Source organism: Eublepharis macularius, chromosome 14 (assembly GCF_028583425.1).
Source record: "Eublepharis macularius isolate TG4126 chromosome 14, MPM_Emac_v1.0, whole genome shotgun sequence".
Classification (NCBI taxonomy): Eukaryota; Metazoa; Chordata; class Lepidosauria; order Squamata; family Eublepharidae; genus Eublepharis; species Eublepharis macularius.
Genome location: NC_072803.1, coordinates 10,880,593 through 10,893,720, shown reverse-complemented (window position 1 = coordinate 10,893,720; position 13,128 = coordinate 10,880,593). Strand labels below are relative to the sequence as shown.

Here is a 13,128-nt window from a genome sequence, read left to right as displayed (position 1 = left end):
TGCTTAATCTGCTTGGTGAAGCATAAACCACACATTAGGTTATTTTCAAGCCTCTTTTAACGGCACCTGTTATCTGCCAGACTAGAGGGCTGCCTCATTTTGAGTCATGGTAGAGCCAGCCCTGCTAGGAAGCATATGACGATAAACACCCACACGAATCCATCATATTTACCTTATCTTCCAGGCCATGAAGTGGAGAACACATGAGTCGTAAACCAAGACTGGCAAGCTCTGGGATGTATTTGGCTCGATCGAGAGTCCTGTGCCAAAAACAAAGTTACAGCTCTCTGCTGGATCTGTTTCAAGGTGCCAGCACAGCCCTATGCACACAATTCACTGCTGCATTCCCCAAGTTGTTCGCAAACGGAAAAAAACACAGCATTGCAGCTGAACTCATGACAGCCAATTTAATTTCACTCGGAATAGCTACGGAACCATCCCCTGCCCGCGACACTTATATAGCTTCACACCACTGACAAATGGCATTCCAATTAACAACAACTCACATGTTCTCTGAAGCCTCGGTGCTGCTTGAGCAAGGTTCAAAGCTGGAGAAATCAACAAAGATCTGAGAGAAACACAAGCTGGAGTTAAAAAGAGTGTTATGATGGGGGGGGGGGGGAGAATTCTACCTAAGTCTCCTTGTAACCTTGGTAAACCCCCAACCTCTTATCAGGAGACGTCAGTGGGTCTTAAAACACACACCAACACATGCGCGTACACCTCTGATCAAACATGTCTGAGAAGTCTGTGCTGTCCAGAAGGAAACTGGCTCTTCTGGGGAGAAATGTTTAGCAGTCATATCCTCCAGAGCAAGGCAGGAAAGAAAGCTTGACCACAATTCCTTTGCAAGCTCCACACATCCACACTTTAGAAGCATATGCAGTTGGATCCAATGAGAAAATGAGGGCAAGGGAGGATCTCAAAAGGTGAGAATGTGTCCCAAGGGATTCTATGTAGCAAGCTTAATAGCAAATATTGGACATCGCAAGTACAACTTTTCTGGATCAGACCAGGGGTATGCAGCCCACCATTCTGGTCCTGTTGAAGTTGGTCCCATGACATCGTGATACACAGCTAGTCATTTAAGTGGCTTTCCATGAGAATGCACCCAGTTAGGGATTCAAGATACCCTTGCGGGACCACACTAAAGGCTTCGGTGGCCAGCCAGGTATCTCTGGGAAGTGCATCAGCAGGACATGAGGACAACGGACCTCCCCACGCTGCATGCTCCCACCAGCCATTAACTAAAAGTACAAGGGAAAGGATCCACAAGGACTCATAGGAGAAGTCCCTTTGCCTTTGCTGCCAGCATGAGATTACTACCCTGCAGGCTTTCCTCCCTATCTTCTCACTGGTTTACACCCACTCACCCTCCACCCCCGGATTTTCTTTTCCCCACGGCCAGAAGATCAGCTCCCTTCTTCACAACTCGTTCGGTTTGTTCCCACCATGGTGCGTATGCCATTTGCAGTTGCTATGACAATCCAGAAAGCTACTAAACTCTATTTTTTTCCCGTGCAGACTGCAAATACAGATACGTCTATCAGCATGGGAAGAGGGTCCCCCCCCCTCCAAGTCAGGTATTTTTTAATCAGATAATAAATAATATCTTATGGGTGGCCTTGTGCAGTTTTCCCTATCTGCACAGGACCCAGTTGTTGGCTGGAATACTACATCTGAGCATGGAATATAGTGGTGTTGCATTTGTACATAGACAGTTTGCTTAGCTATCACTTTGAATTGTTCTCAATGGACCTGTATTCCAGGAGCAAAGCCAACTAAGCTAGAGGCCACCACCATCGCTGGGTAGCAGACATGCTACAGACTTCATTCGGTGTATATGCACATGCACACACATCTTGCTGCCGCCTCAACACAACACTGTTTCGCTCCTGAAGGCTTGACCCACCTGGATGCACGTCTGAACACACTGCGGTTTCTCTTTCAAGGAGAACTTGGACAAAAGCCTCAAGAAGTTTTTCAGCAGCAGGAAGAGGGCCTCCCGGATTTGAAGGAGGTCAGATGCAGAGAAAAAGAGTTCCTCTTCTTGCTCTTCTTCCTCTTCAAAGATATCGTCCATCTATAATGACAGGAAACCAATTTAAGAAGGTGCTTAAAAAGGTGACAGCAAACCGGCAGGGCCAGTTTCAGCCCTCAAGCTATTTAAGATCGATTGGAGAGGCCTTACTGGGAGTCTGGATCGGGCTTCTTGCATAACAGGGTCTTCTCAGTGGCTACCCCAGAACTCAGGAATGCCCTTCGCCATGAAATGCATTTGGTTCTGTTCTAAGGGATGTGTGAGAAAACTTCTGTCTACAAGAGAAGCCTTTTAAGTTCATAATATTTTTGTTTCCTGCACTTATGATCCTGATGCTGTTTTTAATTGCTTACATTTAACATGACAGCGATGCAACGCTTGTATTATTTCATTGCTGATTATTTCATTGTTGTATGCCGCTTTGAAGTCTTTCAAAAGCAGCTTAAGCATACTGCAAATCATTTTAGAAAATCCATTTCATCTGGCCCTCGGCAGTCCCAACCAAATAGTAAGCAGCATTTAGTAGTTTTCCACCATTTTGCTAAATGTGCAAAGGGGGTGGGTGGGGAGAAGCATGAAAGAAAAATGATTTTCAAAAGTTGTAAAAGTGAGATACTCCATCCCCCCAATGTGCATGCTACAGTTCTCAATGGGTCCATTTGCATTTTTACGTGCAACAACATTAACGGCTGGCAGCAAGGTTTCCGTTAGTGTCCGGCCCAAGAATGCAGAACTCGGGCTATCTTTTGTAGCACAGCTCCCTCGGGGGAGGGGGCTGCACACGGGTATCAAAACGACGGCATCAATATTTGTGCTTCCGGCACGATACGCCGGATGACTTCCTCACCTGGGAATTTCTCTTCCTTGCCACCCTTCCCCTCTTGTTCGTACTGGTCTGGCTATTTTGTGTTTGGCCCTTTTTCCTTTTCCTGGGCAAGTCCATGCCCTGGGGCCAGCACTTCTGGAAAGTCTGGAGGCACTTTTCAAACATCACCGGATGGAAGAGCTGATTAGCGACGCTGCCTGCCAGGAAGGAAAAAGACAGATCGGGGTCTTACTTTGCCAAGTTCGCCTTACCGTATCAGACCGAGACAAGGAATTAGGCACTGGAGGACGGATGGCGACTGAAAACTGGGCAGAGTGAAAGAAGAGGGCAGGAAGGGGCAGAGATTCAGCAATCTAAGACAGCCTTCAGACCACCTGCTAAAGGAGAGGGGAAGGCTTAGTAAGTAATTCTGTAGTCACACCGAATATCCTATTCATTGAGCTGGGTCAGTTATATAGTACAATCCTGAGCAGAGTTACTCCAGTCCAATCCCATTGATTTCAATGGATATCCTATTCATTGAGCTGGGTCAGTTATATAGTACAATCCTGAGCAGAGTTACTCTGGTCCAATCCCATTGATTTCAATGGGCTTAGACTGGAGTAATTCCGCTTAGGACTGCACTGTTAGATGGATCACCAGACGGTGCAAGAGCAGGGCTCATTTTGAGGGGGAACGCACAGGAACACAGTTCTGGTAGTTCCCCAAAGAGGTCACATGTCAGGTGGCCCCGCCCACCTGACTCTTAGCCATTTTGGGCCCCTTTTGGCCTGGATTGAGGCCGAAATGGCCCAGATCGGGCCTCTGATGGGTGGTGGATCACTCTCCCGCTCAACAGCTGCTTGATCCTGACCATTTTGGGCCCCTTTTGGCCATTTTCAGCCCCTTTTTGCCATCTTGGGCCCAATTTTGGCCCTGAATGGCCAGGATTGTGCCCAAAACAGTCAGGATAGGTGATGTCAGGGGTGTGGCATATGCAAATCAGTTACGCTAATGACACACTTCCAGTGATGTCAAGGGGCGTGGCATATGCTAATGAGTTCTGCTAATGAGTTCCTCACGCTCTTTTTCTATGAAATGACGCCTGTGAGAGAGTATCCACTTTTAGGTGCTAGCAAAGAGTTTAACAGTAGTACTATTTACCTAGGCTTTCAATCTGTCCTCCTTTTCTTCTAATAGATTTGGGCGGCAGCATCCATTCACCATTTTATATTTACAACAACCTTGTGAGGTAGGTTAGGCCAAGGGGTAATGAATGGCCCCAGGCCATCCAGAGAATGTCACAACTGAGTGAGGATTGGTCCTAATCCAGCAGTACATAGCACTAAGGCCGATGGCAGAATGATTACAATACAAGAAAAGCCCATGCTATTTTGGTGCCCAAGGCAGAAAATTACATCAGGTCCATGCACTCTGCCCATTTACTCAGAAGTATTAAATAGGCAAACATAGGATTACTTTAAAAAAATTAGTATATCCTGCCATTCCTGAGAGCTCAAGACAGCTTTTAATATTTTTCCTTCCTTCCTACCTTGCTTTTCTCCTGAATGCATACCCAAAGCAGCTTACATCATTCTCCTCTCCCCCAGTTTATCCTCACAACTGTGAAGTAGATTAGGCAGAGAGAGTGTGACTGGCCCAAAGTCACCCAGTGAGCTTCCACAGCAGAGAGGGGATTCGAACCTGGGCCTCTCAAATCCTTGAGTGACACTAACCTCTATACCACCACCGGCTCTTGGCTTAGGGAGGCTGTGCTTCATCTTGACCGCACCACCTTTTGTGACAACTTCAAACAATCTTAGCATACGAGTTCAGTTACCAGTCCACAAAAGAGTTTTACTAGCCCATTTGCCCACAGGCTGATATTGATCATTTGTGCCTCAGAAAAAGAACCAACTCTTGTCAGTCTCCCCAGGGTGGCAGCTTGGAATTCATTTTTAACTTGCCCGAGGCAATCAAGAAATGGGGTATTAGAATTTAGCCCCACTGATACTGACATTTCTAACGATGGGCACTTAAGATGATAACGCAGAGCAAAGCTGAAATCATTACCCCAAGAAGCCACTATCACAAAGCATAAGCAAGGACTCTCATTTACCTGGAATTTCAACCAGTAAGAAATATAACCCAGCAGAATGAAGTGCGTACAACCGCTGCGCAACGTCAGCCTTTTTCTTCTGACCCTCTTGGACGAAGTGATACAGCACAGCAACAATGGCATTGTGGGAGACGTTGTTCTCTGCAAACAGGGCCCAGGCACTCTGAAATCAAACGGGGACGTCAAACGGAAGACACGGAACACCTGACCAGTTCACTGCATCATTCTCCTGCTTTTATGAAACTGGTTTCTACTTTGCAGTGGCATGTTTGACAGAAAACATTTGATGCTTTTTTGGTTTCTAATTTTTGCAATCCTAGTCCAATTGTGTAGCTTATTAGATGCCTCGTGCTATTTTTATTGGATTGTTTTACATCGTGTAATCTGCCTTGAGTATCAGGGAGAAAGGCAGACTATAAATAAAGGAAATAGAGAAATAAATCGATAGGGAGCCGCATTTGTCTGTAGCAGTAGAAAAGAACAAGAGTCCAGTAGCACCTGTAAGACTAACAAAACTTGTGGTAGTGGATGAGCTTTCATGCGTCACAGTTCACTTCTTCAGATATCTTCAGGTATATGAAAAAGTGAGCTGTGACTCACAAAAGCTGAGAGGAGTGGATTATCTAAAGCCGCCTGCTGAGCTCATTTCAGTAGTGGGATTTGAACCAGCAGAGTGCTGAGCTCACGGTAGTAGGATTCAAGCCAGCAGAATGCTGACTTGCAACCCAACCACTTAACCACTATGCTACAGTAACTCACAGACAGGGCATATTTTCAAGAATATGTTCCTTGTTTCAATGTGGCTAATTTTGTCCACAATTAATACAGTATAATGGGTCTGGTGATAATAAACCACTAAGAGTACAACGTTTTCAGTGCTCTTTGTCCAAATATGCTGCTTTTGAAACTGTATGATACTGTTTCTGCCCAAAATAACACACATATTACAAAATTTATGCTTTCTGTTTTCAACTTTTATTTCTTCCCGCCTCTCAGATGACAAAAATTAAGATACATGCACTGTAATAGCATAGAGGGCAGCAGACGGGCTGCTATTGCTATAACTAAGGCATAAACTTGTCAAGTAGCAGAATTTTATATATTAACGAAGTTATAGATGATGAACGTCGCAAAGAATAAGTTTAGGGTTGATAAGAAAATAGTCGTGCATGTCTCTGGAGAGACAACATACACATTTTCTAAATAAAATATTACAGTACATGGCCCTTTTCTGCTTTCCCCCCAGGTTTAGTTTCCAGAAATTTTGCAGCTCTGCTCCCACGCAGAGTTCAGTGTGCTTAAGCCCATTGATTTGAAGGGGTGAAAACATGCCTAAGTCTGCATGGGATCGGGTTGCATAGTATTAAGCAACAGAAAGAAAGGATTGGTGAAGGGGAAAGAAGGAATGGTATCATGTAAGCATTCTGGGAGACTTTTCCAGGACTGATGAATTACCGGTAACATCTGAATTAACAGTACTAGACCCTTCTAAATCCATTGGGTTGGAGCCAACAGAAGATTTCATGACATGAATGAGCAGAACAGGTCTTTCCCAAGCAGTCTGTTCTTTGTCCTAAAACTTCGGTCTGAAGATTTTTGCAAACAAAAGGCACCACAGGATGGTGAGTTGCAGTAACAAAGGGTGAGCAAAGATAAACCACTTCTGTAGGCAATTTTCCCAGCTGCATCTCATGGCTGCAGCACTCCCGTCACATAGAACACTTGGCTTGCAAGGTTCTCCAGATCTTCAGAGAGAAGTTTGGGGGCAAACCACAGGATGTCCAGGGAAAAGGGAACGCATGAGTAGGAAGCAATTGCTAATTAACAAATTCAAAAAGTCAAAGGCATATATTAAATACAGAATATTATCTTCATATAGAGTCAAAATTTCTCAGCACAAATACAGTCAGGAAGAACATCCCACAGCTAAGCTTCCATAAAAGATTACAAGGTAAATTATAAAAAAGTCTTTTTAATAATTTTACTTACCTTGTAATCTTTTATGGAAGCTTACCTGTGGGATGTTCTTCCTGACTGTATTTGTGTTGCACCACGATACTAGAATTGTTTGAAATTTACCTTGCTTTATTATGTTGACTATGTGAGAAATTTTGACTGTACATGAAGATAATATTCTGTATTTAATATTGCCTTCTTGAATTTGTTAATTTAGCAATTGCTTCCTACTCGTGTGTTTTCACTTTCTAGCTGTTGATTTTGAGTAGGTACCTCACTTTGTTGCAGGGAAAAGGGAAGGCAGGGAAAGATCTACTCTGCCTGCTCCTAGCATGAACTTTCACTGGAACCAATTTGGATGGACTTAGCTGTAATTTGCTTAGGGCTGCACTGTATGTCCGTGTTGGTCACCATGGCTAAGATCTGGCTTTTCATTTTTTTTAAAAAACTGTGTATTTTAATAGTAACGTGTGACACAACAGAGCTTTAGCGTAGCGAAGCGCAGAGGATGAAGCGCAAATGCTTTGCTAGTAATGCTGTCTTAAGGACTACAATCTAGATCGCTGCCGTCAAGCAGAATTAAGCTGGCTTCTCTTTGCAACTGCAAAAGAATTTGCCTCTTACTTCAGCGGTCCCCTGGTCATCCGTAGCAAATGGGGAGAGAGCCTCGTAAAGCTGGGAGAAGGAGTCCACACCATCCTCTGTTATCACGCTCTCTTGCCTAGAATCCAAAGGCTCCGTCTCGGTGAAATCTAGTTCCCAGACTGTGTCGACCCAAGCTGAAAAGAAACAGAGAATAGATGTTTTCTTTCGAGAACACCGCCACACAGGTAGCAATCCTAAGCAGGTCTACTCAGAAGCAAGTCCTGTTATTCAAGGGAGTTTATTCCAGGAACGTTTCCTGGATTGCTGGCAAAGAGACTTTATTTTCTCTGTGATTTAATTTCTCATACAAAGAACAGTGCCAAGGTTTTGGGCGGGGGGAGGGGGTTGAAGCGTATTATTTGGATTGAGATGGAACATCCTTTCGATCTTTAACTTCACACACTCCAATAATTTCTAAACACTGATAACATAGAAAGTGCAGGGAGCACATGCTGAAAGAGTGGGGAAGCAGGGGCTACATGGAAGGGACGTTTCTCCGAACGTGTACTGCAGCATTCATTTGGGGTTTTCTTTTTTCGTCTGTCAATTTGGTCCATTCTCCGGGCTTTCTGCAAACGATGCAAAACAGAATTATTCAAAAAGGCTTTTTACTCAGATAGGAGGGCTGTATTGTAGGGACGGAGTCTCAGGTGCTTTGCTAATGAGTTAGGGACCATAGACTTCACCATGTTGCCTTACATACTATCTGCTGCTTTAAATATGTACTCCTATACACTACCGTGCTTCATGTTGTCAAATGTTAGTCTAGAATTGATTATGTTCAGTTTCAGCATTTCTTCAACTCTGTATTGGATTCTTGCTAACGGTATGTCTTTGTAAACTTGTATCTATTTACCCTTTGGCATTGTTTATGGAAATGTCCTCGATACTGATTGTATTAAACTCATACTGTGTAATCAGCCTTGAGTCTCAGTGAGAAAGGTAGACTATAAATAACAGTAACAATGGATAATTGATATTGCAATTCCGGGGGATGCCAAAGTCAATGAAAAAGAAAAAATGATTAAATATAGAGATCTGGCAATGGAAACCACCCGACGATGGATGAAGAATACAACAGTAGTCCCCATTGTCATCGGAGCTCTGGGAACTATTTCGAAAAACTTCACAACTTATAAGGAAAAACTGCAGCTTTCTGATGTAACATCTACAGAACTGCAAAAGATGGCATTACTTGGAACAGCGTACATATTACACCAATACCTGGCTTATACTTAAGTCTCTGGTGGAAACTTGTATCAGCTCAGCAAGGTCAATCAATGATAACTTGTGATCTTTATTTATTATTATGTTGTGTAAAATTTGAGGAGTAGTAGTAGTAGTAGTAGTAGTAGTAACAATGACACAGATATTTTGAAGCAAGCTGGCAGGGAAAGATATTTGCGGGCAAGCAACTTCCAGGGCTGCTCTCAGTGGTTGGGCTTCAGTTCAAGTCTTCCTTCTGCTTCCTCGATGGCTTTGGACAAGGGGCTCTTTGCATAGTTGGAACCAAGTCCAACGGGATTCCCCTAAGCCAGCATGCAGCTTCAGCACCAACTTTGTGGTGGAATAAAACTTTCAACCTGAGTCTTCTAGTTCAACTGCAATTCAGGAGCTCTTAATCTTAACCCACTACAACCAAGGACATAATACTATCACTAACTCCCCGCCCCCCCCCCATGTACGTATTTGATATTTGAATGCTACCTGGGTTTAAGGCGGCTTAAGGAAAAAGACTCATCTGCAGGCTACAAACAATGAAAATAGGACAGAAACAGTTACATAATTTGATCTCCAAATAATGGTGGCATTGCATTGCTTACAGAAGTCAGACAGCAGAATGGTACCTCTGCACCTCCTTGGGGAGAGCATTCCATGAGACTGGAGATGCCACTGAAAAAGATTAGGCAAATGCTGTGGCCCAGCAGACAGCACAAAGGGAGGACTCAGAGCCAAACTACAAGTGACGTCTTACACAGGTTGGACACTAGTCGGCTTCCCTCAAGTTTTGATGGGAAATGTAGGCATCCTGGTTTTACAGCTTGGCTCTCCATTACAGCTGCAAGACCAGGATGCCTACATTTCCCATCAAAACTTGAGGGAAGCCGACTAGTGTCCAACCTGTGTAAGACGTCACTTTTAGTTTGGCTCTCAGGCTGGAGGGAGCCCTGGCAGGATCTAAGCTTGTAAATGGGCTCACAACATTTTATACACATACGTGCACTCGCAGCTCTCTAGAAAAGACAACTCGACATGCTGCAGAGCTCTCAGGTGTACATTCGGTGAGACTTTTCTGCAAAAGGGACATCAGACAGCTCCGTAATACTATGTTTGATTCTTATTTGCCATAGGCTACTTTTAAAAGGGCTTGGGGAGAGATGTGTATCTTCATGGTGAACATTGTAAAACAATCTCCATCGTTGGCCATCAGAAATGGTTCCAAATGGAAAAAACCTAAAATCACAAATGCCCCTCCTTTATCTAATAAAATCACAAATGCTCCCCTCCCCTTTATCTCACAAAGTTTGGAAGGCCTCCCTATCATTTGTAGATTTTCTCCTGTGGAGTAAGTGTACAAGACTGTTAGGAACCACTGCCCTACAGGCTGTCACCGGCCTGTTTCTAGTATTTGTTTAGGAAAGCTGTGACTTGAAAACCAGTATAAAACAGATTATATTTTATAGCATTCGTTGAAAATGGAGAAAACTCAAAAAAGAGGAACACAGCTTTTGTGTGATTGGTTCAGGAAAGGATCTCATTTCACAAAAGGCAACCAAAGATGATAAATATTGGAAGGCTCTGAAAAGTATTTTTACTTCTTTCCAAACACACACTTTTAAAAGAACAGAATCTCCTTTATGCAAGCAATTAAAACAGAGACCCACAAACGAACCACAAAATGGGTGAAAGCTCAGAAAAAACAAATATCAGGCTCTTTTAAAAATGACTGCAGAAAAAGGGAGGAAAACGATAAGCGTAGATCTGAACTTCTTGTTAAAACGAATTATGATGCAGCAATTTCTGTGGTTCGGAGCAAACACTGAAGCATATTCCTGCTTTTTATTGTCAGCAAAATGGAACAATAGTCCTCATAACTCAAGCCATTCATACCATTCATTACCATACTCATACCATTCATTGAATTGTGGGATTACAAGGATGGGGCCTAAAAGCCAATTTTAGCTCTGCTTTCCCCCACGTTTCTGAAGCACAGATGAGTCATCTGGGTTAAGAAGAAGGCTGTCCGGAAGATATTCAGTTTTCCAGGACTGTGATCCTTCAACCAGCAACTCTAAAGAGAATTAATTTCAGGGTGCATCAGCATCTTTCCTGGATCGCTTCAAAGGAACTAGAATTGGTCCTTCAAAGGCTATTTACAACATGTGAACAACGCCACCCCATTCGACTGCACCTTTTTGCTTTGTTTTCAGTTTTACAGAGTGAATCAGATACCAAAGTGAGATGAGAATGCAGTAACAGCGCCTGGTGAGATCAGAGGCTTTTATCACAGTAAGTGGATATCTGAGTTCTACAGAAAAATAAAACGATCCAGTAATGACCCAAAAGAGGGGTAAAGTGTCTGAAACACCAGGGATTCTTTGCTCCAAAGACATAGTTGTACAGGCAATTCCTCCTTTAGCTGAGGATGTATCCCTGTGATGTTCGGGCTTCCATCATGAAAAGGGAAGGTAAAAGAGAGATGAAAAAAATTGCTCTCTTGGGACCTTCTAGGAAGGCCATGCAGCCCATCTTTGGGGTATGTTTTAAGGCTACACAACCTACCATGCTCAAAAGGAAGGCAACCTGAATGTAAGACAACCCCATGAAAAATTGTACACACCATTTTTTTCTGACCATAACTGTAACTTTTATGTGCAAATGTAAGACTGTAAGTCAGCCCCCTGTTTTTTGATGGCACACTTGAAAACGAAACCTAGACTTGCATTGGAGCAAATACTGTATTTTAGAACAGGGGGGTTGACCTAATGTCCACATAGCTATTTATGTAATTTCGGGGGCAGCGGCCATGGATGACTCTTAGACACCTTAGGAATAAAATAAAAAGGACTGCTTTAAAACAGGCAGAACAACCTCTTCCTCTGTCTCCCGCATGACCCAACAGCCACTGGAACCTCTATCAGAGAAAGGAACCTGTTCACCCTGCCTACAAGAACCCAGAAGTCCTGGCTCTTTCCTCCTTATTATCACTGCTAATTCCAGATTGGAAAATCTGGAGATGGAGCCTGGGAAGGGAGGAAGCACAGCAGGGTACAATGCCATAGAGTTACAGTTGCCAGCTCTGGGTGGGGAATTCCAGGAGATTCTGAGCTCATGGCAGTACTGACATTTGACCCAACAGAGTGCTGACTTGCAGCCCAACCACTTAACCACTATGCTATGATTGGGTGAGGGGTGGAACTTGGGGAGGACAAGGTTTAGGGAGGGACCTCAGCTGAGCCAAAGAGACCCCCTTCCAAGGCAGCCATTTTCTTCAGGGAAAATGATTTCTGAGGCCGGGAGATCTCCAGCCACCACCGGGAGGTTGACAAGTATAGAGCACAATCTCCAATGCAGCCATTTGCTCCAGAGGAACTGAACCCCACAGTCTGAAGCAAGCCATTCCTAGGAGATCTTCAGGCCACACTAGGAGGTTGGCAACAAACCTCATGTAGAGGACCCAGGCCCCCACGGTGCAGAGTGGTAAGCTGCAGTGTACATGACTGGGGAAAGCAATGGCAAACCACCCCGTAACAAAAAGTCTGCCAAGAAAACATCATGATGCGACATCCCGCCCCCCATGGGTCAGTAATGACTGGGTGCTTGCACAGGGGACTACCTTTACCTTTTAGATCCAGAGGAGTTAGCCGTGTTAGTCTGTAGTCACAAAATCGTAGAGTCCAGTAGCACTTTTAAGACTAACCAACTTTATTGCAGCATAAGCTTTCGAGAACCACAGCTCTCTTCGTCAGATGCAACTTTATTGCAGCATAAGCTTTCGAGAACCACAGCTCTCTTCGTCAGATGCAACTTTATTGTAGTCTAAGTTTCCAAGAACCACAGCTCTCTTCGTCAGATTGACGTAGTTCTTGAAAGCTTATGCTACAATAAAGTTTGTTAGTCTTAAAGCTGCTACTGAACTCTTTACTATTTTACCTTTTAGAGGACCCAGGCGTCCTGGCCGCCTCTCACCTCAGCCAATCAAGACCAACCGATCACAGCCCCCTCCCCTTTCAGAAAACTGGCTTGTCCAACCCGGACCCCTCCCTCACGACACGGGCCAGGGAAGCTCACCGGAGCTGACATCGCGGACTCGCCAGCGCTCCACAGCATCCAGAAGCCTCTCCGCCGCCATCGCCGCCGCCGCTTCTTCGAATCAGCCAATCACGGCGCTCTCTCCCCGCCGACCAATCCGCGCGGCCGCCCGGGGTCGGCCTCCACGAGCCGCGCATGCGCTCCGGGGGCTCTCTCCCTGCCTCCGTGCGCTTCTCCGCCGAGGCTGAGGCGCACGCGCGGGGGGAGTGCGCCGCTCCTCCCTCCCCCTCCTTGCCCGTGCCCGGGAGT

At 44.7% G+C, this 13,128-nt stretch overlaps 1 protein-coding gene across 1 annotated transcript in view; it reads right to left on the bottom strand.

Annotated features, from left to right (window-relative positions):
* Window positions 1-12,925, bottom strand: part of NCAPD3 (non-SMC condensin II complex subunit D3) — a 66,866-nt gene extending 53,941 nt beyond the window's left edge. Inside the window, exons 1-7 of the mRNA XM_054997830.1 lie at window positions 12,859-12,925; window positions 7,546-7,700; window positions 4,966-5,128; window positions 2,889-3,064; window positions 1,913-2,083; window positions 507-568; window positions 173-260 (exon numbers count right to left, since the gene is read on the bottom strand). Coding sequence (XP_054853805.1) covers window positions 173-260; window positions 507-568; window positions 1,913-2,083; window positions 2,889-3,064; window positions 4,966-5,128; window positions 7,546-7,700; window positions 12,859-12,919 — 876 coding nt within the window. The 5' untranslated portion in view covers window positions 12,920-12,925. The remainder of the gene's footprint in view (window positions 1-172; window positions 261-506; window positions 569-1,912; window positions 2,084-2,888; window positions 3,065-4,965; window positions 5,129-7,545; window positions 7,701-12,858) is intronic.
* Window positions 12,926-13,128: the final 203 nt, after the last annotated feature.